Genomic DNA, 23,333 nt, shown 5'->3' with positions numbered 1-23,333 from the left:
AAAATTCAGTACAAATAACTGTAACTAACCAGATGTTATCGCGCAACCAATCACAAGCAGCAGACTTCAGCCTTGTCCAATGAGGTCGGGCACAGGTCACGGTCCGCGGAGTTTGATTTTCTTCCAGACGCGGAAGTAGCGAGCACGTCCCGGAGGAGAGAAAGGGGTGGAGAAGGACACGGGCGGAGGTGGCCGCGTCTCGGGTGGAATTACCTAGGCTGAGCGACGGGTTCCAGGGCCTAGTCCCAGGTGGGTGGGGCGTCATTCCCACCTGTGGCCGCAAGCCGGGGCGCGCGGGCGGGCACGGGTCTGAGCGTCCCCGGACGAGGACGAGCTCACAGTGGGCTTCGCTGCCCGGAGATTCCGAGACGTGGTCCCTTAACGACCGCGTCTGGACATTCCGGCGTCTGCCGCGAGGCCCGGCTTCCGAGGAAGGTGAGCCGGTTGACTGCTGGGTTAGGGAGCCCCCAAGGAAGCTGGCGGCCAAGCGAGGGACACGACGGGGCGCTAGTCTCGGCCAGTTACATACAGGCTGGGTGACTAAGTTAAGTCACCGATCGGGGGTTCATATTCCCAATCTTTAGAGTGAGCGAGGAGGGCTGGGTGGGACTCCGCGACGTGTTGAGGACGAGCTCCTGTGCCTTCGTCACAGCCTGAGTCGGCCCCTGGCCTGCTCTCCGGGGTGGGCTGAACACAGCCCTCTGCCGAGTCCGCCCAGAGCCTTCGGCAGGGAGGGGCGCTCTGTCCCCGCTAACTGGAAGGCTTCTCTGCGAAAAGTCCGATCCGTTGTTGATTTGTGTTTATTAGGCTCAAACAGCCTGTGAACTTCCAGTGTAATTTAACTGATAAATAGAAGTTCCTTTTACCCGGCCATTCTCACTCCCCTTTCTTCCCTTTCTCTTTGACTTCCTTCAAAATAATAGTGGCCAGAAAAGATGAGTCGGTGTGATGTGGAACCATAGGACTTCCAGTTTATTTAATAGTTTATGAGGCAATTATTTAGTTTTCGGGAGTGATAGTCTCTAAATATTTTTTTTACCCTGTAGGTATCAAGAAACCGATAATGTTTCCTTAACTTCTGTGTTTGCTTCATCAATGTCTCTCATACTGAGTGTCTTAAGAGAGATGCTGGGATATTTCGGTGTTCCCATGGACCAGGTAAATGTTTTGTAATGGATTTGAATGAACCTGTTGTATTTGTTCTTGGGTCTCATTTTGAAAATGACTTATGTAAACATTTCAGGTGAAATTGTTATTTTTCTTTAGGTGTAATGAATGTGAGTTTGCAATAGTTCAGCTTTGTCTGTCCTGTGGTGGTGCAGTGGATAAAGCCTTCACCTGGAACACTGAGGTTGCTGATTTGTCACCCTGCCTTCCCTGATCAGGGCACATATGGGAGTTGGTACTTCTTGCTCCTCTCCCCCTTTAGTCTCCCTCTTTCCTCTCTAAAATTAATAAAAATAAGTAACTAAATTAAAAAAAAATAGAAAAAGTAGTTTAGCTTTTAAAAAGGAATAAGGTTATTAGGAACCTATTTACCTGATGAGTCAAATAGATACAAAAAACCCCAGCAAAAGATACAAACAAAATATAGACATGATCTTCATAGAATTCAATTTATTGCATCGGCAAATTATATATATATATATATATATATATTTTTTTTTTTCTTTTCTAAATGCATCTTTTTTTTATTTTTTTTATTTTTATTTTTATTTAATTTTTATTCATTTTAGAGAGGAGAGAGAGAGACAGAGAGAGAGAGAGAGGAGAGAGAGACGGGGGGAGGAGCTGGAAGCATCAACTCCCATATGTGCCTTGACCAGGCAAGCCCAGGGTTTCGAACCAGCGACCTCAGCATTTCCAGGTCGATGCTTTATCCACTGCGCCACCACAGGTCAGGCGGCAAATTATATTTTTAATCATAATGGTTTTATTAAGTAACTTAAATATCATATTTAAATATAGAATGGCAAACTAGTTATAGCTCAAAATATTCCCAATAAGTCCTTTTTTTAATTGATTTTAATTTATTGTGTTTACATAGATTCAAGTATCCCACCGAATGCATCCCTCCTTCCCTTGTGTTCCCCTCAACATCTCGGTTATCCCCCTCCCCCCAATGCTCTCCCTCCTTTCCTCCAGGATTTGCTTTCCTGCACTCTATAACGCTGTTATGTATATATAATTTCACCAATCTCTTTCCCTTCCCTGTTCCCATCCTCTCATCCCCTTTCCCTCTGTCTGCTTTCCCTCTGGTCCCTTTGATCTCTCCTCTGCCTCTATTCTGCTCCTCAGTTCATTGTTCAGTGGATTCCTCAAATGAGTGAGGTCATATGATACTTTTCTTTCTCTGCCTGGCTTATTTCATTTAGCTTAATAGTTTCCAGGTCCATCCATGTTGTCCAAAAGGTAAGGTTTCCTTCTTTTTCACTGCTGCATAGTATTCTGTTGTGTATATGTACCACAGCTTTTTAATCCACTCGTCCACTGACTGGACACTTAGGCTGTTTCCAGATCTTGGCTATTGTAAACAATGCTGCAATAAACATGGGGGTGCATTTCTTCTTTTGAATCAGTGAATTGGTATTCTTAGGATATATTCCTAAAAGTGGGATGACTGGATCAAAAGGTAGTTCCATTTTCAATTTTTTTTTAAAGAGATTTTTTAAAAAATTTTATTTATTTATTTTTTACAGAGACAGAGAGTGAGTCAGAGAGAGGGATAGACAGGAATGGAGAGAGATGAGAAGCATCAATCATTAGTTTTTCATTGCGCATTGCAACACCTTAGTTGTTCATTGATTGCTTTCTCACATGTGCCTTGACCGCGGGCCTTCAGCAGACTGAGCAACCTCTTGCTGGAGCCAGCGACCTTGGGTCCAAACTGGTGAGCCTCGCTCAAACCAGATGAGCCTGCACTCAAGCTGGTGACCTCGGGGTCTCGAACCTGGATCCTTCCGCATTCCAGTCCGACGCTCTATCCACTGCGCCACCACCAGGTCAGGCTCCATTTTTAATTTTTGAGGTATCTCTATACTGTTTTCCACAGTGGCTGCACCAGTCTGCATTCCCATCAGCAGTGCAGGAGGGTTCCCTTTCTCCACATCCTCACCAGCACTTACTCTGTGTTGTTTTGTTGATGATCACCTCACACCATTATGACTGGTGTGAGGTGATATCTCATTGTGGTTTTAATTTGCATTTCTCTAATGATTAGTGATGTTGAACATTTTTTCATATGCCTATTGGCCATCTGTATGTCCTCTATGGAGAAGTGTCTATTTCTTTTGCCCATTTTTTGATTGGATTGTTTTTTTTTCTGGTGTTGAGTTTTACAAGTTCTTTATACATTTTGGTTATTAACCCCTTATCAGGCGTATTGTTGAATATGTTTTCCTTTGTGTGGTTTGTCTTTTTTTTTTTTTTTTTTTTTTTTTTTTTTTTTTTACTTTTATTTATTCACTTTAGAGAGGAGAGAGAGAGAGAGAGAGAGAGAGGAGAGAGAGACAGGGGGGAGGAGCTGGAAGCATCAACTCCCATATGTGCCTTGACTAGGCAAGCCCAGGGTTTCGAACCGGCGACCTCAGCATTTCCAGGTCGACGCTTTATCCACTGCGCCACCACAGGTCAGGCTGGTTTGTCTTTTTATTTTGTTCATATTGTCTTTTGCTGGCAAAAATTTTTTAGTTTGATATAGTCCCATTTGTTTATCCTGTCCTTTATTTCACTTGCCCATGGAGATAAATCAGCAAATAAATTGCTGTGAGAAATGTCGGAGAACTTACTGCCTATATTTTTCTAAGATGATTATGGTTTCACGACTTACATTTAAGTCTTTTATCCATTTTGAGTTTATTTTTGTGAATGGTGTAAGTTGATGGTCTAGTTTCATTTTTTTGCAGGTAGCTGTCCAGTTTTCCCAACACCATTTGTTAAAGAAACTGTCTTTACTCCATTGTATGCTCTTACCTCCTTTGTCAAATATCAGTTGTCCATAGAGCTGTGGGTTTATTTCTGGGTTCTCTGTTCTGTTCCATTGATCTATAGTGCCTGTTCTTATGCCAGTACCAGGCTGTTTTGAGTACAATGGCCTTGTAGTATAAATTGATATCAAGAAGTGTAATACCTCCCACTTTATTCTTCTTTTTCAAGATTGCTGAGGCTATTTGTGTTCTTTTTTGGTTCCATATAAATTTTTGGAATATTTTTTCTATATCTTTGAAGTATGTCATTGGTATTTTAATAGGAATTGCATTGAATTTATAAATTGCTGTGGTAATATAGACATTTTAATGATGTTTATTCTTCCTAACCATGAGCACGGTATATGCTTCCACTTGTTTATATCGTCCTTGATTTCTTTTATGAATGTTTTATAATTTTCCGAGTACAAGTCATTAACCGCCTTGGTTAAATTTATTCCTAGGTACTTTATTGTTTTTGTCACAGTAGTGAAGGGGATTCTTTTTCTTAATTCAGTTCATTGTTGATGTATAAAAATGCCTCTGATTTCTGAATATTAATTTTATATCCTGCCACTTTGCTGAATTCATTTATCAGGTCCAGTAGTTTTTTGACTTAGACTTTAGAGTTTTCTATATACAATATCATATTATTAGCAAATAATGATAGTTTTACTTCTTTTCCAATTTTGATGCCTATTATATCTTCTTGTCTGATTGCTGTGACTAGGACTTCCAGAACTATGTTGAATAAGAGTAGTGAAAGGGGGCACCCCTGCCTTGTTCCTGATCTTAAGGGGATTGCTTTTAGCTTTTGCCCATTGAGTATGATGTTGGCTGTGGGTTTGTCATAGATGGCCTTTATCATGTTGAGGTATGTTCCCTGTATCCCCACTTTGCTGAGAGTTTTGATCATAAATGGGTGCTGGATTTTATCAAATGCCTTTTCCTCATCTATTGATATTATCATGTGATTTTTTTCTTCCTTTTATGTGATGAATCACATTGATTGATTTGTGAATATTTTACCAGCCTTGCCTCCCCAGAATAAAACCCACTTGATCATGATATATGATTTTTTTCACGTATTGCTGGATCCAGTTTGCTAATATTTTGTTGAGAATTTTAGCATCTAAATTCATCAGGGATATTGGCCTATAGTTTTCTTTCTTTGTATTGTCTTTGCGTGGTTTTGGAATGAGGATTATGCTTAGCTCATAAAAGGAACTTGGAAGTCTTCCCTCCTCTTGAATTTATTGAAGTAGCTTGAGAAGGATAGGAGTTAGTTCTTAGAATATTTGGTAAAATTCACCTGTGAAGCCATCTGGCCCAGGGCTTTTGTTTGTTGGGAGTTTTTTGATAACTGTTTTAATCTCATCTGTTGTAATCAGCCTGTTTAGGTTTTCTGATTATTCCAGATTGATTTTTGAAAGATTGTATGTTTCAAGGAATTTGTCCATTTCATCTAGGTTGTCTAATTTTTTGGCATACAGTTCTTCATAGTATTTTCTTACAACCCTTTGTATTTCTGCTGTGTCAGTTGTTACTTCTCCACTCTCATTTCTAATTTTACTTATTTGATTCCTCTCTTATTTTCTTCATGAGTCTGGTTAAAGGTTCATCAATCTTGTTTACCTTTTCAAAGAACCAGCTCTTGGTTTCATTGATCTTCTGTATTGTTTTTTTAGCCTCTGTGTCATTTAATTCTTATGACTAGCCTTTAGCAACCTTCTTGGAGTTATAGGCAATCTAGAATTTGTGGCTGCCTCAGCTGGGCCCTGATGCCACTGTAAATATCAGCTGCACCCCTAGGCTGGCTTTTATCTATCTACTCTTGGGCAGTGTGTGAGGCCTCTCTATTCCTGAGGTGTGGTCCTTCCACTGGCCCCCCTCCGCTGCTGCCTCTTTGGGCACTTAGGCACCGGCACTGCCGAGTGCCGGCTTGTGGGCCGCAGCTCAGGCTGCCTTGCGGGCATGTGAAACGCCTGGCCAGGCTCCGCCCCCTGCTAGCGCAGGGGACTCCTTGCTCAGCCCCCCCCCCCTGCGGGTGTATGAGACTCCTAGCCGGGTCCCACTACCCGCAGGTGTGGGGGACACCTCCGGGGGACACCCTGGGGAGGCTTCTTTGGACTCTGCCTCTTACTGCTGCTGGGTGGGCTACCGCAGGGCTCATCCCCCCTACCTCCTCTGCCACAGCCAGGCCCTCCTGACCTTTAGAGGCCACTCAGCAGTTTGGGGGGGGCACTGTAGCCCAGACCTCAGCACTCTAAACCTATGTCCCTGATGTGCCCCCTGCATCTTAGAGTCTCTTTGCACTGACTGGAGCAGGAGAGCCTCTGGTGGGTGGGGTATTGCTTCCCTTTGCTGTCTTGGGTCTCCCAGGAAAAATGGCCACTTTAGGTTTGGGGAGTGACCCAGTACAGAGGTCAGGGAGGCTGTCCCCCACAGTGTCTCTCTGTGCCCCTGAGAGTACACTCTCCCCTGGCAACCCCAGTCCTCTCTGTGCTCCTCGCTTCTGGAGCCCCCAGTAAGTGGCTGTGAACGAGGTTTTCTGCACGATCTCTTTAAGACGGAGCCTGTGTCTGAGAGTTCTGTCTCTCTCGCAAACAGTAACCCGGCTCTTCCATCTAAATATTGTCTGTACGCCTCTTGTAGTCTCTGGGGCTCCAGGCTGTGGGTCTAGTCCTGGGGCAGAGGACCCACAACTCTCCCGGCAACCCACCCCGCCCTGAGAGACCCTCTGGGCCGCCTCTCACTCCTGGGAGCGGGCCAGCCCTTTCAACATCTTCGCCCTTCCTACCAGTCTCAGTGTGGTTTCTCCAGTGATCTTTGGTTAAAGGGTCCTCTTAGTTTAGTCCAAAGTTGGTTTTTCAAGATGATTGTTCCTAAGTTAAGTTGTAATCCACTTTGGTTCTGGGAGGTAGGAGTTTGAATGTCCGCCTCCTTCACGGGTAGTCAACCTTTTTATACCTATCACCCACTTTTATATCTCTGTTAGTAGTAAAATTTTCTAACCGCCCACCAGTTCTATAGTAATGGTGATTTATAAAGTAGGGAAGTAACTACTTTATAAAATTTATAAAGCAGAGTTAACAGCAAGTTAAAGTATATAATAATATTACTTACCAAGTACTTTATGTTGGATTTTCACTAAGTTTGTCAGAATAAATCTTTATAAAACAACTTACTATAGTTAAATCTATCTGTTTATTTATACTGGGTTGCTCTGCTACCACCCACCATGAAAGCTGGAACGCCCACTAGTGGGCGGTAGGGACCAGGTTGACTACCACTGGCCTACTTCATCGTCATTTTCTCTTCCCCAGTAAGTCTTAAGGAGAGAAGATGCCTTAAGTCTGAGAATTAAAAGCAAATCCAATTTTGTCTACTTACTGAGTATCTACTACATCTAAGACATTATGCCTGGTTTTGCAGGTGATATAAAATAGTAATTCATGGTTCTTATTCAGGGTGCTTAAAATTGAGGACTAGCCAGTACATACAGATAAGTATAATAGAGGACTGAAGATAAGACATGAAATAGTAGGGGGGTATAGACTAGACATTTCATCACTATTTTGTGTGGCGAATTAGAAGAGAGTAGTCAAAGATAATTCCAAGATTTTGAACAAAAGCAAGGTGAAGAATGATGGTGCCGTTCTTATAAATAAGCAACTCAGTTTGAGGAACTAGATTGAGTAGTAGGGAGATGAGGTGAGCCAGATGTGCTGTTAATATCTAAGGACAAATAACCTGCAGATAATGGGATAAATGGTTGTATAATTTAGGAAAGAAACCTCTTGATTCAGATTTGGAGTTATCTATGTGGTTTTGAGGTTGAACCCATGGATTTTGATGCATCTTGAACTTCAGAAATAGTGAGATTAAAGATAACGTCATTGAAGATTTGCTTATCGTTGTGTTATTGGTGCTTTTAGGGATTTCTGTAGGTGGAGAGAGGCAGCCGTATTATAGTAGTTTGATGTTAGACTGAGAAAGAGAGGGGGTATCAATAGTCTCCTTTTGAAAAGTTTGTGAAAAGAAATTCAGAGAGGCCATCAACAGGAAGGGGCAACAGGAATGATTTTTTATTTTATTTTCAATTTTAGAAGTCACTTCATCATGTTTGCAAGTGCTGGGGAAGAACCTTCTAGACAGGAAAATGTTTAACATCCAAATGAGCAATGCCCTGCAGTAGGTAGTTGAGCAGGGATATAAATAAATAAGCCTTGGAAAGAAGATGGCCAGTCAGGAGTGGAATAAAAGTGAGAGACGGTGGGGAGATTTTGCATGGGGAAGAATGAAAATGAGGTATTTCAAATTTTAGTCCTCAGTTTTCTCAGTAGTAGGAGAGGCGGGACCACCTGTAGGTGATGAGAGGGAGGGGAGGCGGGTGCTGGGGATTTCGGAGAATGGTGGTTACTTTGGGCGACATAGTAGAGAACAGAACGTGTTGTGAAGGGGTTGCAGAATACCTGTGCAGAATAAGCAGGGGATGTCAGCGTGGATTTGTAGTCTCTTAAATATTGTTTTGTAATTTTTTGTTTCTCTAGCCAATTGTAGTTGGGATAGTGTATCCATTAGTAATATGAGAACAAATAATTTCAAAATTATGAATCATTTTTCAGAACATGTCACTGAAACAATTAACTTGAAAATCCCATCTTGGTAGGAATGTCAGTAAAGTCAAAAGGAGGGTCCTAGACCAGGAATAAAAGAAATTGAAATCATGAAAATGATGAAGATGGTCAGTGGCAATGCAGGAATGAGAGACATAGAAGGATAGACGTTTTAGAAGGGAAGTTGCAGAGCAAAATACGAAAGTGCTATTCAAGTTGATCAAGAGTAGGGTGACTACTTAAGTTCAGTACCTAGCTCTCACTATAGCGAAACCTCTTGGCTTGTGGTTCTTAGCAAGGGTACACATACAGGGTCATAGAACCCTTTATATATGATTGCTCATAATTGCTCAGGCTGGCAGAGATTCTAGTGTGAGTAGGTCTGGGATCTGTATCCCCTAGCCTGCACAGTTCAGTGTGGTAGCCACTGCCCGGATGTCACCTGTAATTATATGAAGTGTCTGAATTGAGATCTGCTATAGGTGTAAAACAGAATTCTTTGAAGAACAAACTAAGTATACCATTCTATATTTTCTTTTGAAAAAAATAAATGTAATTGCATCTTTTACATCTTTTTTTTTTTTAACAGATATATAAGCATGCTTAATAGAGCACTTTTTAAAACAATACTTTATGTTCAAATAGGTTTTGGAAATTTGGAGAAATAAAAGCTATGGATCAGCTCGGAGTATTGTTCGTACTATTGGAAAAATTCTTCCTTTAGAACCTTGTCGCAGGCCTGATTTTGAGGTAAGTCAGTCAACCTGCATTGTTTAATCACTATGTATAAAATAATCATAGGTACTTCCAGGGGTGTAGGGTAGAACAAAAGAAGAGATATTTTCTGCAAAAACCTTCATCCCTGGAAACAAGTTATTTCACATATGTTTTTGTGTTAATTTCTTTATATATATTTTATTTATTTATTTTTTAGCTACAGAGATGAAGACAGGGAAAGGGACACACAGGAAGAGAGAGAGATGAGAAGCACCAATTCTTCGTTGCGGCACCTTCTTAGTTGTTCATTGATTGCTTTCTCATACGTGCCTTGACCAGAGGACTCTAGCCGAGCCAGTGACCCCTTGCTCAAGCCAGAGACCTTGGGCTTCAAGCCAGCAACCGTGGGCTCAAACCTGTGACCTTGGGCTTCAAGCCAGCAACCACGGGGTCATGTTAATGATCCCATGCCCAAGCAAGTGACCTTGGGGTTTTGAACCTGGGTCCTCTGGGTCCCAGGCCCATGCTCTATCCATTGCGCCACCACCTGGTCAGGCTTGTGTTTATTTCTTTAAATAATTACATTCAAAAATGGGCAAGTGCAAAGTAATACCTGAGTAGCTATTTTTATTCTTCCAATTTGTGGTTTATGATACATGACATTAACTGGGGGAGAGAATATTGCCATATATTAGACTTCAGAATAATATTTCCTTCAGTATTTTTTCCTGCTAAATAGTGCATGGTTTTCTGGTGAATATCCCTTTTCTTTTCCCTCTCGAGTTTTTAACTTATGTAATTGCTGTGGCATGTGTCTTTCCTCTGACTCCCCACTGAGCTCTGACCTTTTTTTTTCCTTTTTTGCTTTAGTTGATACCAGTCTTGAACTCTGTAGACTCTGGTAACAGTGGATCTGTAGTTCCATCTTTTGCTGATATTTTGTGTGTGGCAAATGATGAAGAAGCCAGTTATCTCAGATTTCGGTAATTTTACATACTTATCTTGGAGAGCGGGCTATGGGTGAATCCGAATTCTTGGATGTGTTGAAGTTTGTTCAGACTCATTAAACCTTTTTGTTTGGTCTGTCTCTCTAATGTACTGTGTCCTACTAATATTTTTCTATCAAGGGTGACTGCTTGTTCCTCATTTTTAGCCACGTTTTCTTAGTGAATATTTAAACCTAACACCAGGCTTAGGAAGGAATGATATTAAGACAGTATCAGAATTATTATGTTTATATTTATGAGAAAGCTATTTCCTATACTAGACTTATTTTATTTCATATATTTATTCAAAACCTGTGTATTTCTTAGAGGCAATGATGTTAAACTTATTTCAAAATTTGAATGTGTTTTTCCTGGGAGTGTTGACTTACATGTTTAGTACATTCTGACACAGGCTATAAGCACAGTCAGGGTCCATTATTCACATATTACAGCTGTTTTTTACGTGTCAAAACGGTTTATCAATTTTCAAAAAATTAGACAACTATACATTTACACTTATACTAAATATAAGGCATTTCAGTACTGTGTATTGAGACCAAATAGAATTTCTAATAAACCAGCTTTATTTCTAAGTAAATAAACTTGTGTGTTTAAAGTGAATAGGCAGAACAGTTGCAGCATAATTATTTTTGTTTTGCAATCTAAAAGTAAGGCTTGTTCCTTTGTTCTCTGATCACTTATTGGTCGCCTATTAGAGGCTACATTCTGTTCTAGATATTGAGAATACAGAGTTACATATGATGTTGTGCTAGTCCTCAGTGAGTCTAGAGATAGCTATGGGATAAAGAGAGCTACTCTGACTTTGTGTCGGTGTCTTTATTGCTCTTTGACTGAAATAATTTATTCCTCTTGGAAAATTTTCTTCCCTCCTTCTTCTTCCTCCTCCTGCTTCTCCTCTGTTTTCTTCTCTCTCTCTCTCTTTTTTTCTCCCTCTTTCTTTTTCTCCCCCCTTCTTCCCTCTCTCCCTTCTTTTTCTCCCCTCTCCCCATTTCTTCTGTCTACCCACAGAAATGGTGTATGGAAAAATGAGGAAGAGGAGGAAAATGAATTTTCCCATCCTTTGCAGTTAGTTTGGGATCCACTGTCACCTGCTCTAAGGCATAGCAAACCAGTGAAAAATCCTCAGCCTGTAAGCGAAGCTGCAATTAAAAAGATAGCTGCCCTTGAAGATGAACTAACATTTCTTCGCTCTCAGATTGCTGCAATTGTGGAAATGCAGGAGCTGAGAAACAGTACACATTCTGGTAGGTAACACATTGGATTTTTGTTTCAGTTAGACCAGGGGTCCCCAAACTATGGCCCGCAGGCCACATGCGGCCCCCTGAGGCCTTTTATCCAGCCCCGCCGCACTTCCGGAAGGGGCACCTCTTTCATTGGTGGTCAGTGAGAGGAGCACATTGACCATCTCATTAGCCAAAAGCAGGCCCATAGTTCCCATTGAAATACTGGTCAGTTTCTTGATTTAAATTTACTTGTTTATATTGTATTTGTTCCCGTTTTGTTTTTTTACTTTAAAATAAGATATGTGCAGTGTGCATAGGGATTTGTTCATAGTTTTTTTTATAGTCCGGCCCTCCAACGGTCTGAGGGACAGTGAACTGGCCCCCTTGTGTAAAAAGTTTGGGAACCCCTGAGTTAGATGATATTTGCTTGTATTTAAGTCAGTATAGTTCTGAATAAGAATGCTTGAGTAGTAGCTCAGTTGGTTGGAGTATCGACCTGTTATGCCAGGGTGTGGGTTTGATCCCTGGTCAGGGCAAGTACAAGAATCACCTGGTGAGTGCATGGGTGGGTGTAGTGATTGGGGTCCATGTTTGTTTCTCTCTCTCCCTACTTTCTCTCTAAAATAAAAAAAAAGGGGGGGGGAATGCTTGATGTTCATGTATCTTGTAAATAACATTAAATATAAAAAGATGTTGCATGTATAAAAGTTTTATATCTGATGTTTTCCAAGTTTTATTTTATTTTATTTTATTGTTTTCCAGAGACAGAGAGAGTCAGAGAGAGGGATAGACAGGGACAGATAGATGAGAAGCATCAATCATTAGTTTTTCGTTGAGCGTTTCAACACCTTAGTTGTTCATTGATTGCTTTCTCATATGTGCCTTGACCGCAGGCCTTCAGCAGACCGAGTAACCCCTTACTCAAACCAGCAACGTTGGGTCCAAGCTGGTGAGCCCACGCTCAAGCTGGTGACCGCGGGGTCTCGAACCTGGGTCCTCTGTATCCCAGTCTGACGCTCTATCCACTGCACCACCACCTGGTCAGGCTATATCTGATGTTTATTCAGAATAAATTAAGACACATTTGTATTTAGGGAGATAGCTTTGGTTTAAAGAAGAGCTAACTATAGTTCAGAAGGGTGTAGTTTTATACTGAAAAGCCTGGGCTTTTAAAAATTTATTATTTAGTTACTTTTTTATTTTAGTGAGAGGAGGGGAAGCAGAGAGACTCCCTTATGTGCTGTGACCAGGATCCTAGTGGCAAGCTCACTAGGGGGCAATGCTCTACCCATCTGGGGCCATTGCTCCATTGCAGCCTGAGCCATTTTTTTTATTAGCACCATGGAGCCATTCTCAGCACCCGAGGCCAATTTGCTCGAGCCAATAGAGCCATGGCTGGGGGAAAGGAAGAAAGAGAGAGCGAGAGAGAGAAGGGGAGGGGGAGGGGTGGAGAAGCAGATGGTCACTTCTCCTGTGTGCCCTGACTGGGAATTGAACCTGGGACATCCGTATGCCAGGCTGAAGCTCTACCACCAAGCCAACTGGCCAAGGCGAAAAGCCTGTTTTCTAAGTAAACTTATTAACTCTTTAAAATGTTTCTACCCCTCTGTACTTACTTGGCAGGGGAGATACCATGATCTTGAAGGTGGTTTTCCTAGGGTGAGGCTCATCCATTGCACTTGGATATACTGGCCCCTGCAATTTCCCCAAATATGGGAAACTTGACTGCATAATTTGTGGTAGTGGGGGACTGTGTTCGTGCTTTCCCTTAAAAAAAAATGTTTCTACCCCTTTCCATTTTTAAGGACCTACACAGAGAATCCTAACTAGATTAAAAAATTCACTGCTTGGTTTGACTCAAATTGAAATTATTGATACTAAGTAAATGGGATTGCTTTCCCTTCCTGGCCACATCATTATTTTAGTAGCATTACAGAAACTGTTCCTGGTTATTTATTATTATTTTTTTTTTAGAGAGAGAGAGAGACAGGAAGGGAGAGAGGTGAGAAGCATCAACTCATAGTTGCATTACTTAAGTTGTTTATTGATTGCTTCTCATACGTGCCTTGACTGAGGTGGGGCTCTAGCTGAGCCAGTGACCCCTTGCTCAAGCCAGCGGCCTTTGAGCTCAAGCCAGTGACCCAGTGCTCAAGCTGGTGAGCCCGTGCTCAAAGCCAGATGAACCAGCACTGAAGCCGGTGACCTCGGGGTTTGGAACCTGGGACCTCAGTGTCCCAGGTCGATGCTCTACCCACTGTACACCACCCCTGCCACTGGTCAGGCCTGTTTTGGTTTTAGTCTTATATTAAAGAGAAGTTGGCCTGATTTTTCAACAGACTACTTTGTTTTTAGGCTCCTTTGATCTGACTGATGGGCCTGGTGGTTCGGGATGTGTGCCATCGTCAGGAACTGCTCGACTGAGTTTTGAACCAGATTCATTTTCAAGTTCAGTGCTTCCTGCTCCTCCTCCTCCACCACCCCTGCCCCCGCAGTGTTCTTCTCTACAGCCTCTGTGTTCTCCTCTTGTGCAGCCAGGATATGATAGTATTTGTGACTCAGATAATTCAGCAACTGAAATGAGAAAACAGCACCCAGGCGCTAGTAAGACCAGTTACAGCCGTCATTCAAAAAACCAGAAAAACAAAGATGTTCCAAACATGTTGGATGTCCTAAAGGATATGAATAAGATTAAACTTCGTGCCATCGAACGGTATGTTCTCAGAATTTGAGAAATGAACCAAAATTTTATCATGGATGTTTTAAAAAATTATATACACATTTTCTCTTTTATTTCCCTTCACCCCAGATGCCTGTCCCACAGAATCATTTTCAGTTTTTTGATTCTTGTAGTGTATTATATCCATTTTTTTTTAAACAACATACTTCTTTTGCTATTTCTTGATATTGGAATTTTATTTGCTTCCCACTGTTAAAGATGAGGGGCACGCGCTCCCAGACACTCGACCGTCTCCCACACAGGCACACGCACTTCCTGCTCGTCTTCCCAGTGCCGCTGGGTCAGTCTTTAGATACGGTGTATGTGGCATGTGCATTCTTAGGACAGCAAGTAAGCCATTTTATCTGCTAGGATTACGTTTTGCTTGTTGAATGATTTTATTTTTACTGGAGTTAATGATTGCCTGAGTTCCATCTCTTACTGTTTTAAACGCCCTCCGGGCGCCCTCGGTCCTGCTGCACTGTCCCTGCCGCTTGGGAAGCCTGCGGCCTTGCTGTCTTTCTGAGGGTTTCCTCCCCGGCCTCGCGGGCCTGCTCTCACCCTTTCCCCCATGTGGCTTCACCCGGTTCCTGGTGTCATATCTTCCTGCAGCTTCCTGAGAAAGAGAACATGTAAAGTAGATTATTTTGAGACCTTGTGTTATCTGAAAATTTTATTTTATTTCTACACTTCATTGCTAGTTTGGCTGGAGGTGTGATAGGCAGAAAATAATTTTCTGAGAAATTGAAAGACAGTGTCTCATTGATCACTGGCTTTGAGTGTTCCTCTTGAGAGGTTGATGCCATTCAGATTCCTGGCATGAAACCTGTTTCTTTATTCTTGAAGCGTTTAAGATCTCTTTAGTCCTGGTATTCTGAAATTTCAGGATGGTGTGCCCCAGAGAGTTCTTTTGTTATTTGTTACACGGGGCACTTGTGGGCTCAGTCACTCTAGAGTTTTAGGTTCTTCATTTTTGGAAATCTCTTACAATATATCTCTGATAATTTTCTCCCAGTCTTCTATTTTCCTGGAACTCCATTAGAAGTTTGATGGCAAAATTATTCTTCATATCTTTCCCTCTGCTCTTTTCTTTCTCTTTGCTTCTTGATTATACTTTCTGAGAAAATTCTTTTAATTTATCTTTCCAGCCTTCTCTTGAGTTTTTTCCTGCTGTCATATTTTTAATTTGTAAGAACCATTTCTTTTTCTTCCAGTGTTCCTTTCCTGGCTATTCCTGCTTTTGTTTTGTCTTGTTCCACTGCGGATATTAACTGTCACTGTAGGCTATCTGTTCTTTTGCTCTTGATTTATCTCTCTTTTTCCTGAGCTCCTTTTTTCTTGATTTCAGTTTCTAGCCGTAGTTTTGGAGTGTGAAGCATCTGGTGATTCTTGGCTGTATATTCCTATTTGAAAGGGAGACAGTGACAAGCTGATTGGAGGTACTTTATGTGTTGGATTGTCAACTGGTGGGCTTTGCCATTTAGTGAGTGAGTGGAGACCCTGGCCGTTTTGTTGGCCTGACCCTATATTTCAGTAGTTGTTTGTCTTTTCTTGGGGGCTAGAGAGTTTTCCTAGGAAGTTCTTCAATCTCCTTCCGGCCAGGAGAGGTGGGAATTACACAGAGAGGGCAAGGCAGGTGGTTTGAGAGTGGGGGGGGGGGGGCAGGAGAACGAGGAAGGAGTTTATCATTCAGTTTGTGGACTTTTTCTTAATCCCTCCTTTCGGGACGGCAGCTCACCCTCCGCTGCCTCATTCTCATCCGCTTTCCAGCTTTCAACATTTTGTTGCAATTATCTACTCTCATTGTGTAATCTCTTTGTCTTTTTGGGGTATACATCTTTTTTGTTTCTTTGCTCTAGTTTTAGTAGAATTTCACAGAGATCTGGCATGTTCACCTGGAAATCCCTCAGTGAGGTTTCTGATGAGAAAATAAATATATTTTCTATATTTTAGTATTAGGACAGATAAGTCGTTACATTCTCCCCCTGCTCCCCCGAGAGAGGAAGGGAGAGAGATGAGAAGCATCAATTCATAGTTATAGCTCCTTAGTTGTTCATTGATTGCTTCTCATACATGCCTTGAGAAGAGAGGGGGCTCCAGCTGAGCCAGTGACCCCTGGCTTAAGCCAGCAACCTCATGTGCAACCCAGATGAGCCTACGCTTAAGCTAGCGACTTTGGGGTTTCAAACCTGGACCTTAGTGTCCAGATCAATTCTCTATCCACTGTGCCAGCACTGGTCAGGCAGTCCTTTTATTCTTTTTTTTTTTTGTATTTTTCTGAAGTTGGAAACGGGGAGGCAGTCAGACAGACTCCCGCATGTGCCCGACCAGGATCCACCCGGCATGCCCATCAGGGGGCGATGCTCTGCCTATCTGGGGCGTTGCTCTGTTGCAACCAGAGCCATTTCAGCGCCTGAGGCAGAGGCCATGGAGCCATCCTCAGTGCCTGGGCCAACTTTACTCCAATGGAGCCTCGGCTGTGGGAGGGGAAGAGAGAGACAGAGAGGAAGGAGAGGGGGAGGGGTGGAGAAGCAGATGGGCACTTCTGTGTGCCCTGGCTGGGAATCGAACCCGGGACTCCTGCACACCAGGCCGATGCTCTACCACTGAGCCAACTGGCCAGGGTCGAGTCCTTATATTCTTTATTTTTTATTATTATTTTTTTAATTTTTATTTATTTTTATTTTTTTACAGAGAGAGAGTCAGAGTGAGGGATAGACAGGGACAGACAGGAACGGGGAGATGAGAAGCATCAATCATTAGTTTTTCGTTGCGCATTGCGACACCTTAGTTGTTCATTGATTGCTTTCTCATATGTGCCTTGACCGTGGGCCTTCAGCAGACCGAGTAACCCCTTGCTTGAGCCAGCGACCTTGGGTCCAAGCTGGTGAATTTTTGCTGAAACCAGATGAGCCCACACTCAAGCTGGCAACCTCGGGGTCTCGAACCTTGGTCTTCTGCATCCCAGTTTGACACTCTATCCACTGCGCCACCGCCTGGTCAGGCCGAGTCCTTTTATTCTTAATGACGTTATGATTTGACTTTGTATGAGATCGCTAGTACAGAGAAAAATCTCGTCTGTATGTACACACATGATCCCAACTAGCTCACTTGCTGGTGTCATTGGGCCCAGTCGGTGTAAAATGGTGACTCTGTTGCCATCCCTGAAGAAATCACTAAGAGGCCTGGAGACTACCTTCCAACCTCCTTTTCTCTCGTGCTTCTGCATCTGACAGTATTATACATTACTGCAGAATCAGAGGAAGCTTCCTCCGTCTTTACATTTGTAGATTTACTCCCGTGTTCTCTGCTTGCCAGCTCATTTCTGTGACTGACGTGTCCTGGTTCATGGCCAGGTTTCCTTGGGGTCATTGGTTCCTTCTCTCTCTTCTCAAGGATTTCACTTAAAATGATCACTTCTGTCTTCTGCTTTATCAAATTTTTCTTTTCAAATTTATTCTTCTCTTCGTGCCTGAGCATTTCTCATCTTCAAAACACGTGAAGCCCCAGTTATTACTGCTTCTGTTCCCCTTTCTGATGGTAATCCTTGCTGTCCCCCGTGGTTTGTTTCCATCTCTCCCTGCCCCCACCACTGTTCCAGGGCAGTTCCCAGCGCTCAGTGGAACCGCCCTGGTCAAGGTCACCAGCCACTCCGGGTTGCTAATCCAGCGGTCAGGTCTTATTGCTCCTCTCGTCCTCTGGCAGCATTTGAGGTAGTCGGTGGTTCCCTCCTCCTTGGAACTCTTTTTTTTAACTTGGCTTTAAGGAAATTGGACCTGGTTTTCCTCTTATCTCATTGTTCGCTGCTTCTCACTCCCTTGCTCACTCTACTCTGAGCCCAGTCTCTAAGTGTTGGCGGGTCCCAGGCTCAGACCTTAGGCCCCTTCAATTCTCCATCCACACTGTTTTCCTTGGTGATATCATCTAGTCCTGTGGCCTCACATAGCAGCTGCATGCTAATGACTCTCACATTTCCTTTTCTATTCCTGAGCTCTCCTCTGAGCCCCATTCCCGACAGAATGCCTACTTGACATGTTCATTTGTCTGTCTTACAGGTACCTCAAGCTTCCCTGTCTGGAACAGAGCTCTTGCTAGCTGTTCCCTTCCCTCACCTTGTGAACCCGTTCTCCTCCAAGTCTTCTGCGGATCAGTAAATGGCAACACCATCACCCAGTTGCTCAGTCCAAACATCTAGGAGTCATCCTTGTTTTGTTCTTTTCCTTCCTGTCCCATATTTTTTCCATCAGCATATAATTCAGAGTTGTGTATCCTCATGACTGCACCGTCCATCTGAGCCACCATCTCCTCTGGCATGGACCTCTGCAGTAGCCTCCTTTCTGGCCTCTCAGTTTTCATTCTTGCCTCCTTATCTTTTTTCCATGTAATACCAGAGTGAAGTCAGATCATGCCATTCCCTGTTTAAAACCTCTGGTGATTTTCCATGTGCTTAGAATAAAATATAGACCTTGGCCAATTGGCTCAGTGGATAGAGCATCATCCTGGTGAGCTAATGTCCCTTGTTTGATACCTGGTCAGGTCACACATGAGGAGCGATCATCTCATTCTCTTCCCCTCCCTCTCGCTCTCCCTCTCCCCCCTTCTCTCTCTCTCTTTCTCTCCTACAGCCAGTGGCTTGATTGGCTCGAACGTTGGCCCTGGGCACTGAGGAAAGCTTGGTTGGTCTGAGCATCAGTCTCAGGCACTGAGGAGAGCTCAGTGGATTCGAGCATTGGCCCCAGACGAGGGTTGCTGGCTGGATCCCAGTCGGGGTGCATGCAGGAGTCGGTCTATCTCCCTTCCTCTCACTTAACTAAAAATAAATAAATAAGTAAAATGCAAACACTGCTGTGGCCTGTGAGTCCCTACCGGATCTAACCTTTGTTTCTCTCTCTGACCTGTCCTGCTTCCTGTGGTGCTCATCACACTCCAGCCCCTCCTGGTTTCTCTCTTCTTCCGTGTGCCAGGCCCCTTCCTGGGGCCTCCGCTGACGTCTACACTTAAGCTGACCCCTGGTCATTTCCTCGAAGAGGCTTTTCCTGGTCATCTCCCTAAAGTGCCTTCGTCCCAGTCACTGTCGCATTACCCTACATTATTTTATTCATAGCACTCACTGTCCACAGTGATCTTGCTTGTTATCGATCATCCGCCCCCAGAATGTCCCATGGGAGCAGGACACTGCTGGACCCGCAATGTATACAATGGAGGCTGGTATAGTAATAGGCATTAAGTGGAGATTGGGTGACCAGTTTGCCTAATGGTTTTCTTTTCATGAACTCTATTGTCCTTTTAAAAGTTTTTTTTTTTTCTAAAAAGAAAAAGTTAAAAGTTACAGACGGAGAACAAAGGGTTTCCAGACTTGACTCTCTTTTTTTTTTGTATTTTTCTGAAGCTGGAAACGGGGAGAGACAGTCAGACAGACTCCCGCATGCGCCCGACCGGGATCCACCCGGCACGCCCACCAGGGGCGACGCTCTGCCCACCAGGGGGCGATGCTCTGCCCATCCGGGGCGTCGCTCTGCCGCGACCAGAGCCACTCTAGCGCCTGGGGCAGAGGTCAAGGAGCCATCCCCAGCGCCCGGGCCATCTTTGCTCCAATGGAGCCTTGGCTGCGGGAGGGGAAGAGAGAGACAGAGAGGAAGGGGGTGGGGGTGGGGGGTGGAAAAGCAAATGGATGCTTCTCCTATGTGCCCTGGCCGGAAATCGAACCCGGGTCCCCCGCACGCCAGGCCGACTTTTAAAAGTTTTTAAATATTTTTTTAAAAATTTTCCCCTGAAAAATTATGTAATATAAAATAAAGGTCTTCAGCACAGATAACTGGATAAATCCTAGGTCATGACAAGGTTGTGGTAGAGCCCCCCTTGGTCTCTAGCTTTTCTGATTCCTACTTTATTCACAGTCAAAAATTCCAATCTCTTGAGGACTAATTAGACTGTAATACATTATGCTTGTGTTTCTGCTGTGTTTGTCAACAGGAGCTTTAATTACACAAAGTTTTAACTTATTCAATTAAAAAAATAGGTCACCTGGAGGCAGACCCGTTCATAAGAGGAAAAGACACAGTTCACAGTGGGATCCGGTATCTCTGATAGCCCAGGCGCTGAAACAGAAATTTGCATCCCAAGAAGATGATTCCTTTGAGAAGGAAAATAGGTCTTGGGAGTCTTCTCCATTTTCTAGCCCGGAAACTGCAAGGGTGAGCTCTAGTGATATCAGCTTCACTTTTCAGTTTTTCTAAAGTGTATTACTTAGGACGTGTCTTTGCTTTTAAGCTCTCGGAAAGTAATTATGCAGAATGGGTTCCACAGTTATAAATTGATGCTGCCAGTGATTCTGTTTTTGTTAACTTTTATACGCACATTTTAGCTTCTAGCCTTCTATGAATTTTTTGAAATAAAACACTTGATTTGAAAAACGTTGTGCATAAGATTATAATGGCTCCTTCAGGGCAGGTGCTTGCTTGCTGCTGCTGTCAGCAGAATGAACCAGGTGTCTGGAACTTGGAGGGGACCAGAGAAACGCGGTGCCGTAGCCTCACGCTGACCATAGTTACATGTGAATACGCCGTTGGTGTCAGTCACATACAGACTTTGGATTAGTGAAATCAAATGTTAACTGTGCTTTTGAAAAAGCAAATGGGCCTGACCAGGCACTGGCCCAGTGGATGGAGCGTAGGACTGGGATGTGGAGGACCCAGGTTCGAGACCCTGAGGTCGCCAGCTTGAGCGCGACCTGGTTTGAGCAAAAGCTCACCAGCTTGGACCCAAGGTCGCTGGCTTGAGCAAGGGGTTACTTGGTCTGCTGAAGGCCCGTGGTCAAGGCACATATGAGAAAGCAATCAATGAACTAAGGTGTCGCAACAAAAAACTGATAATTTATGCTTCTCATCTCTCTTCGTTCCTGTCTGTCTGTCCCTATCTATCCCTCTCTCTGACTCTCTGTCTCTGTAAAAAAAAAAGCAAATGGGATCATAATTATCTTCAGTGACAGTGCTTCTTGTTTGCTTAGAAGGACACACTGTATTTCAAACCTTGACCCTTAAGATTGCTCCTTAACTTGAGGTCTCTTTTTTTAAATTTAGGCGTATTTCTACTTTTGGGGCTGTTTTTCCTATATATAATTTAGCTGAGATAGTACATAAGATTAAGCCTTGGGAACGAGAGGCCCGTGAAGGAGGGACAGTGTCTGAAGTCGGGGATAGCATGCAGGAGGGGTCGGCAGCATCAGCAGAGGAGCAGGTGCAAACACTCAGGCAGCACAGCAGAGACAAGGCAGAGCGGAGGATTGTCTGCCCACGTTCTCGTGTGAGTGGTCTCTGAGTAACGGCTGTGTGGACAGTATCTGATGCAGATGCTGACTCAGAAAGTTCTATCCTTAACTCTAAGAAGACAAAAAAGTATATATAGTTGAAAACTCATACTAAAGATGTAGTGTGCCTAAAAATAAATGCTTAACATCTGTATAGAAATTTAGAACTTGCAAAGCACTTTGGTACTCATCTTATTTAATCTTCACAGCAACATCCTAAAGAAAAAACCAAGGAATCCCCAGGCCAGTCTTACCTGCTTCCCACATGAGGAGAGTAAACCCCCTGTGCTCAAGTCATCTGCCTGAACCCCACATCGGATTGGCAGAGCAGGGGCTAGAACTTGGTTTATTACAGTTCTGGGATGTTTGACATCTTCCCTAACCTCAGAAACTCACTTGGGCAACTGAATGTACTGAGTAGGACGCATTAGTCCCCAGGAAGAGTGGAGGGTCAGTGAGGTGGCACGGAGATGTCTTGTACGAATGATCACTGTCTTAGCATTTTCTCTCCACCTAATACAGCGTCTTAGAGAAAGAACACCTCTGTAGAGATTCCAGCACAGGGCCTGGCTCACCGCCCACTCTCAAATCATTTATTTTTACATGAACTAAACCTCAAGGGGTCATTTGGTGTATGTGTTTCCATTTTCTTTTCTTTTCTTTTTTTACATCAGAATAATTTGTGTTAAACATTTGATTGCTTTCAGTTTGGACATCACATTTCACAGTTAGAAGGACAGTGAAGCGAAGGAGGAACTGGCGAACACAAAAGGTGCTGTGATCAAGGTGTGAGCAGTGCAAGCGGTGCCGACACAAGGCAAGATTGCAGAACATGCCAGCATGTCTCACGCTGTATGAAGTAATTCATGAAATTAAACGAGGTCTGCACACCAGCGTATGTTAGTGTGGAGGTCTGAACATAGTGACTCTTCAACACACCCTCCCTGGTTTTGGAAGATCCAGTGATGAACTGGTTACTGATGATAACTAGGTATATTGATTTTTTTCATGTATGTTAATGTTATTAAAGGCTGGATACACACTTTGAATGCTTTTCCTAAGAGCTAAATAGTAAATGACTTTATGTTTCTCCTTAGACGACAGGAGTCCTCTTAAGTATAAGTTACACAAACCATTAAACATTATAAAAGTTATTTATTGACATTAGAGAGGGAGAAAGGGAGAGAGAGATCGACAAAGAAACATCGGTTTGTTGTTCTGCTTGGTTGTGCATTATTGTTTGCCGCTTATATGTGCCCTGGCTGAGGACTGAACCTGCGGAAACTATTTAACGGATTAAGAAATGAATGTCAGCTAAGTCTGTATTGTACTGCTCAGCAAATGATAGTATGTTTGAGTTTTTTAAAAACAATTTCTTGAAGCAGTTATGACATCCTAATTTAAGAGCCTTTGACTCTTAAAAATTGGTTATGAGTAAACCAGTGTTTACTTGACCTCCGGGACCTTGGAGATTGTCAAAGAATATTTTTTCATTAGGATAGTCATGAATTATGTAGGCTCAGCCTCGGAAAGATTCTTCCTGAAGGTGATAAAGAGTTATTCTTAGAAACTGATTTGATAAATGCTAATATTTAATGACTTCACAAGCTTTGCCTATACTTGCTATGTAAATATGTATGCTTACCATTTTATTTCCTTTGTTTCTTGTTACAGTTATACTCTTGTCCTTGGAAAATAAAATATATATAAATGTAACTTGGTTGTGTTTTGTAGCAATTCAGATTTGTTGTTCTTTTTCTTCTTATTACTTTGTTCATAA

General features: G+C 42.9%; 1 protein-coding gene and 1 non-coding gene across 3 annotated transcripts; both read left to right on the top strand.

The window, feature by feature from the left end:
• The first annotated feature begins 159 nt into the window (after positions 1-159).
• Positions 160-23,239, top strand: MTFR2 (mitochondrial fission regulator 2). Of its 2 annotated transcripts, none has more exons than XM_066248001.1 (8): positions 160-249; positions 1,047-1,158; positions 9,230-9,334; positions 10,172-10,284; positions 11,317-11,552; positions 13,884-14,241; positions 20,267-20,441; positions 22,261-23,239. In XM_066248001.1, the coding sequence occupies exons 2-8, from the start codon at positions 1,096-1,098 to the stop codon at positions 22,294-22,296; spliced, it is 1,086 nt and encodes a 361-aa protein (XP_066104098.1). In that variant the 5' UTR covers positions 160-249; positions 1,047-1,095; the 3' UTR covers positions 22,297-23,239. The 2 variants fall into 2 exon arrangements, with proteins under 2 accessions (XP_066104098.1, XP_066104099.1); XM_066248002.1 differs by having other exon boundaries at positions 161-435.
• LOC136316550 (U1 spliceosomal RNA) lies at positions 13,140-13,302 on the top strand. The gene has a single exon (XR_010727777.1). It is a non-coding gene; the product is annotated as a U1 spliceosomal RNA (small nuclear RNA).
• Positions 23,240-23,333: the final 94 nt, after the last annotated feature.

Source organism: Saccopteryx bilineata, chromosome 12, assembly GCF_036850765.1.
Source record: "Saccopteryx bilineata isolate mSacBil1 chromosome 12, mSacBil1_pri_phased_curated, whole genome shotgun sequence".
Taxonomy (NCBI): domain Eukaryota; kingdom Metazoa; phylum Chordata; class Mammalia; order Chiroptera; family Emballonuridae; genus Saccopteryx; species Saccopteryx bilineata.
This window is presented reverse-complemented; position numbering and strand designations above follow the sequence as displayed.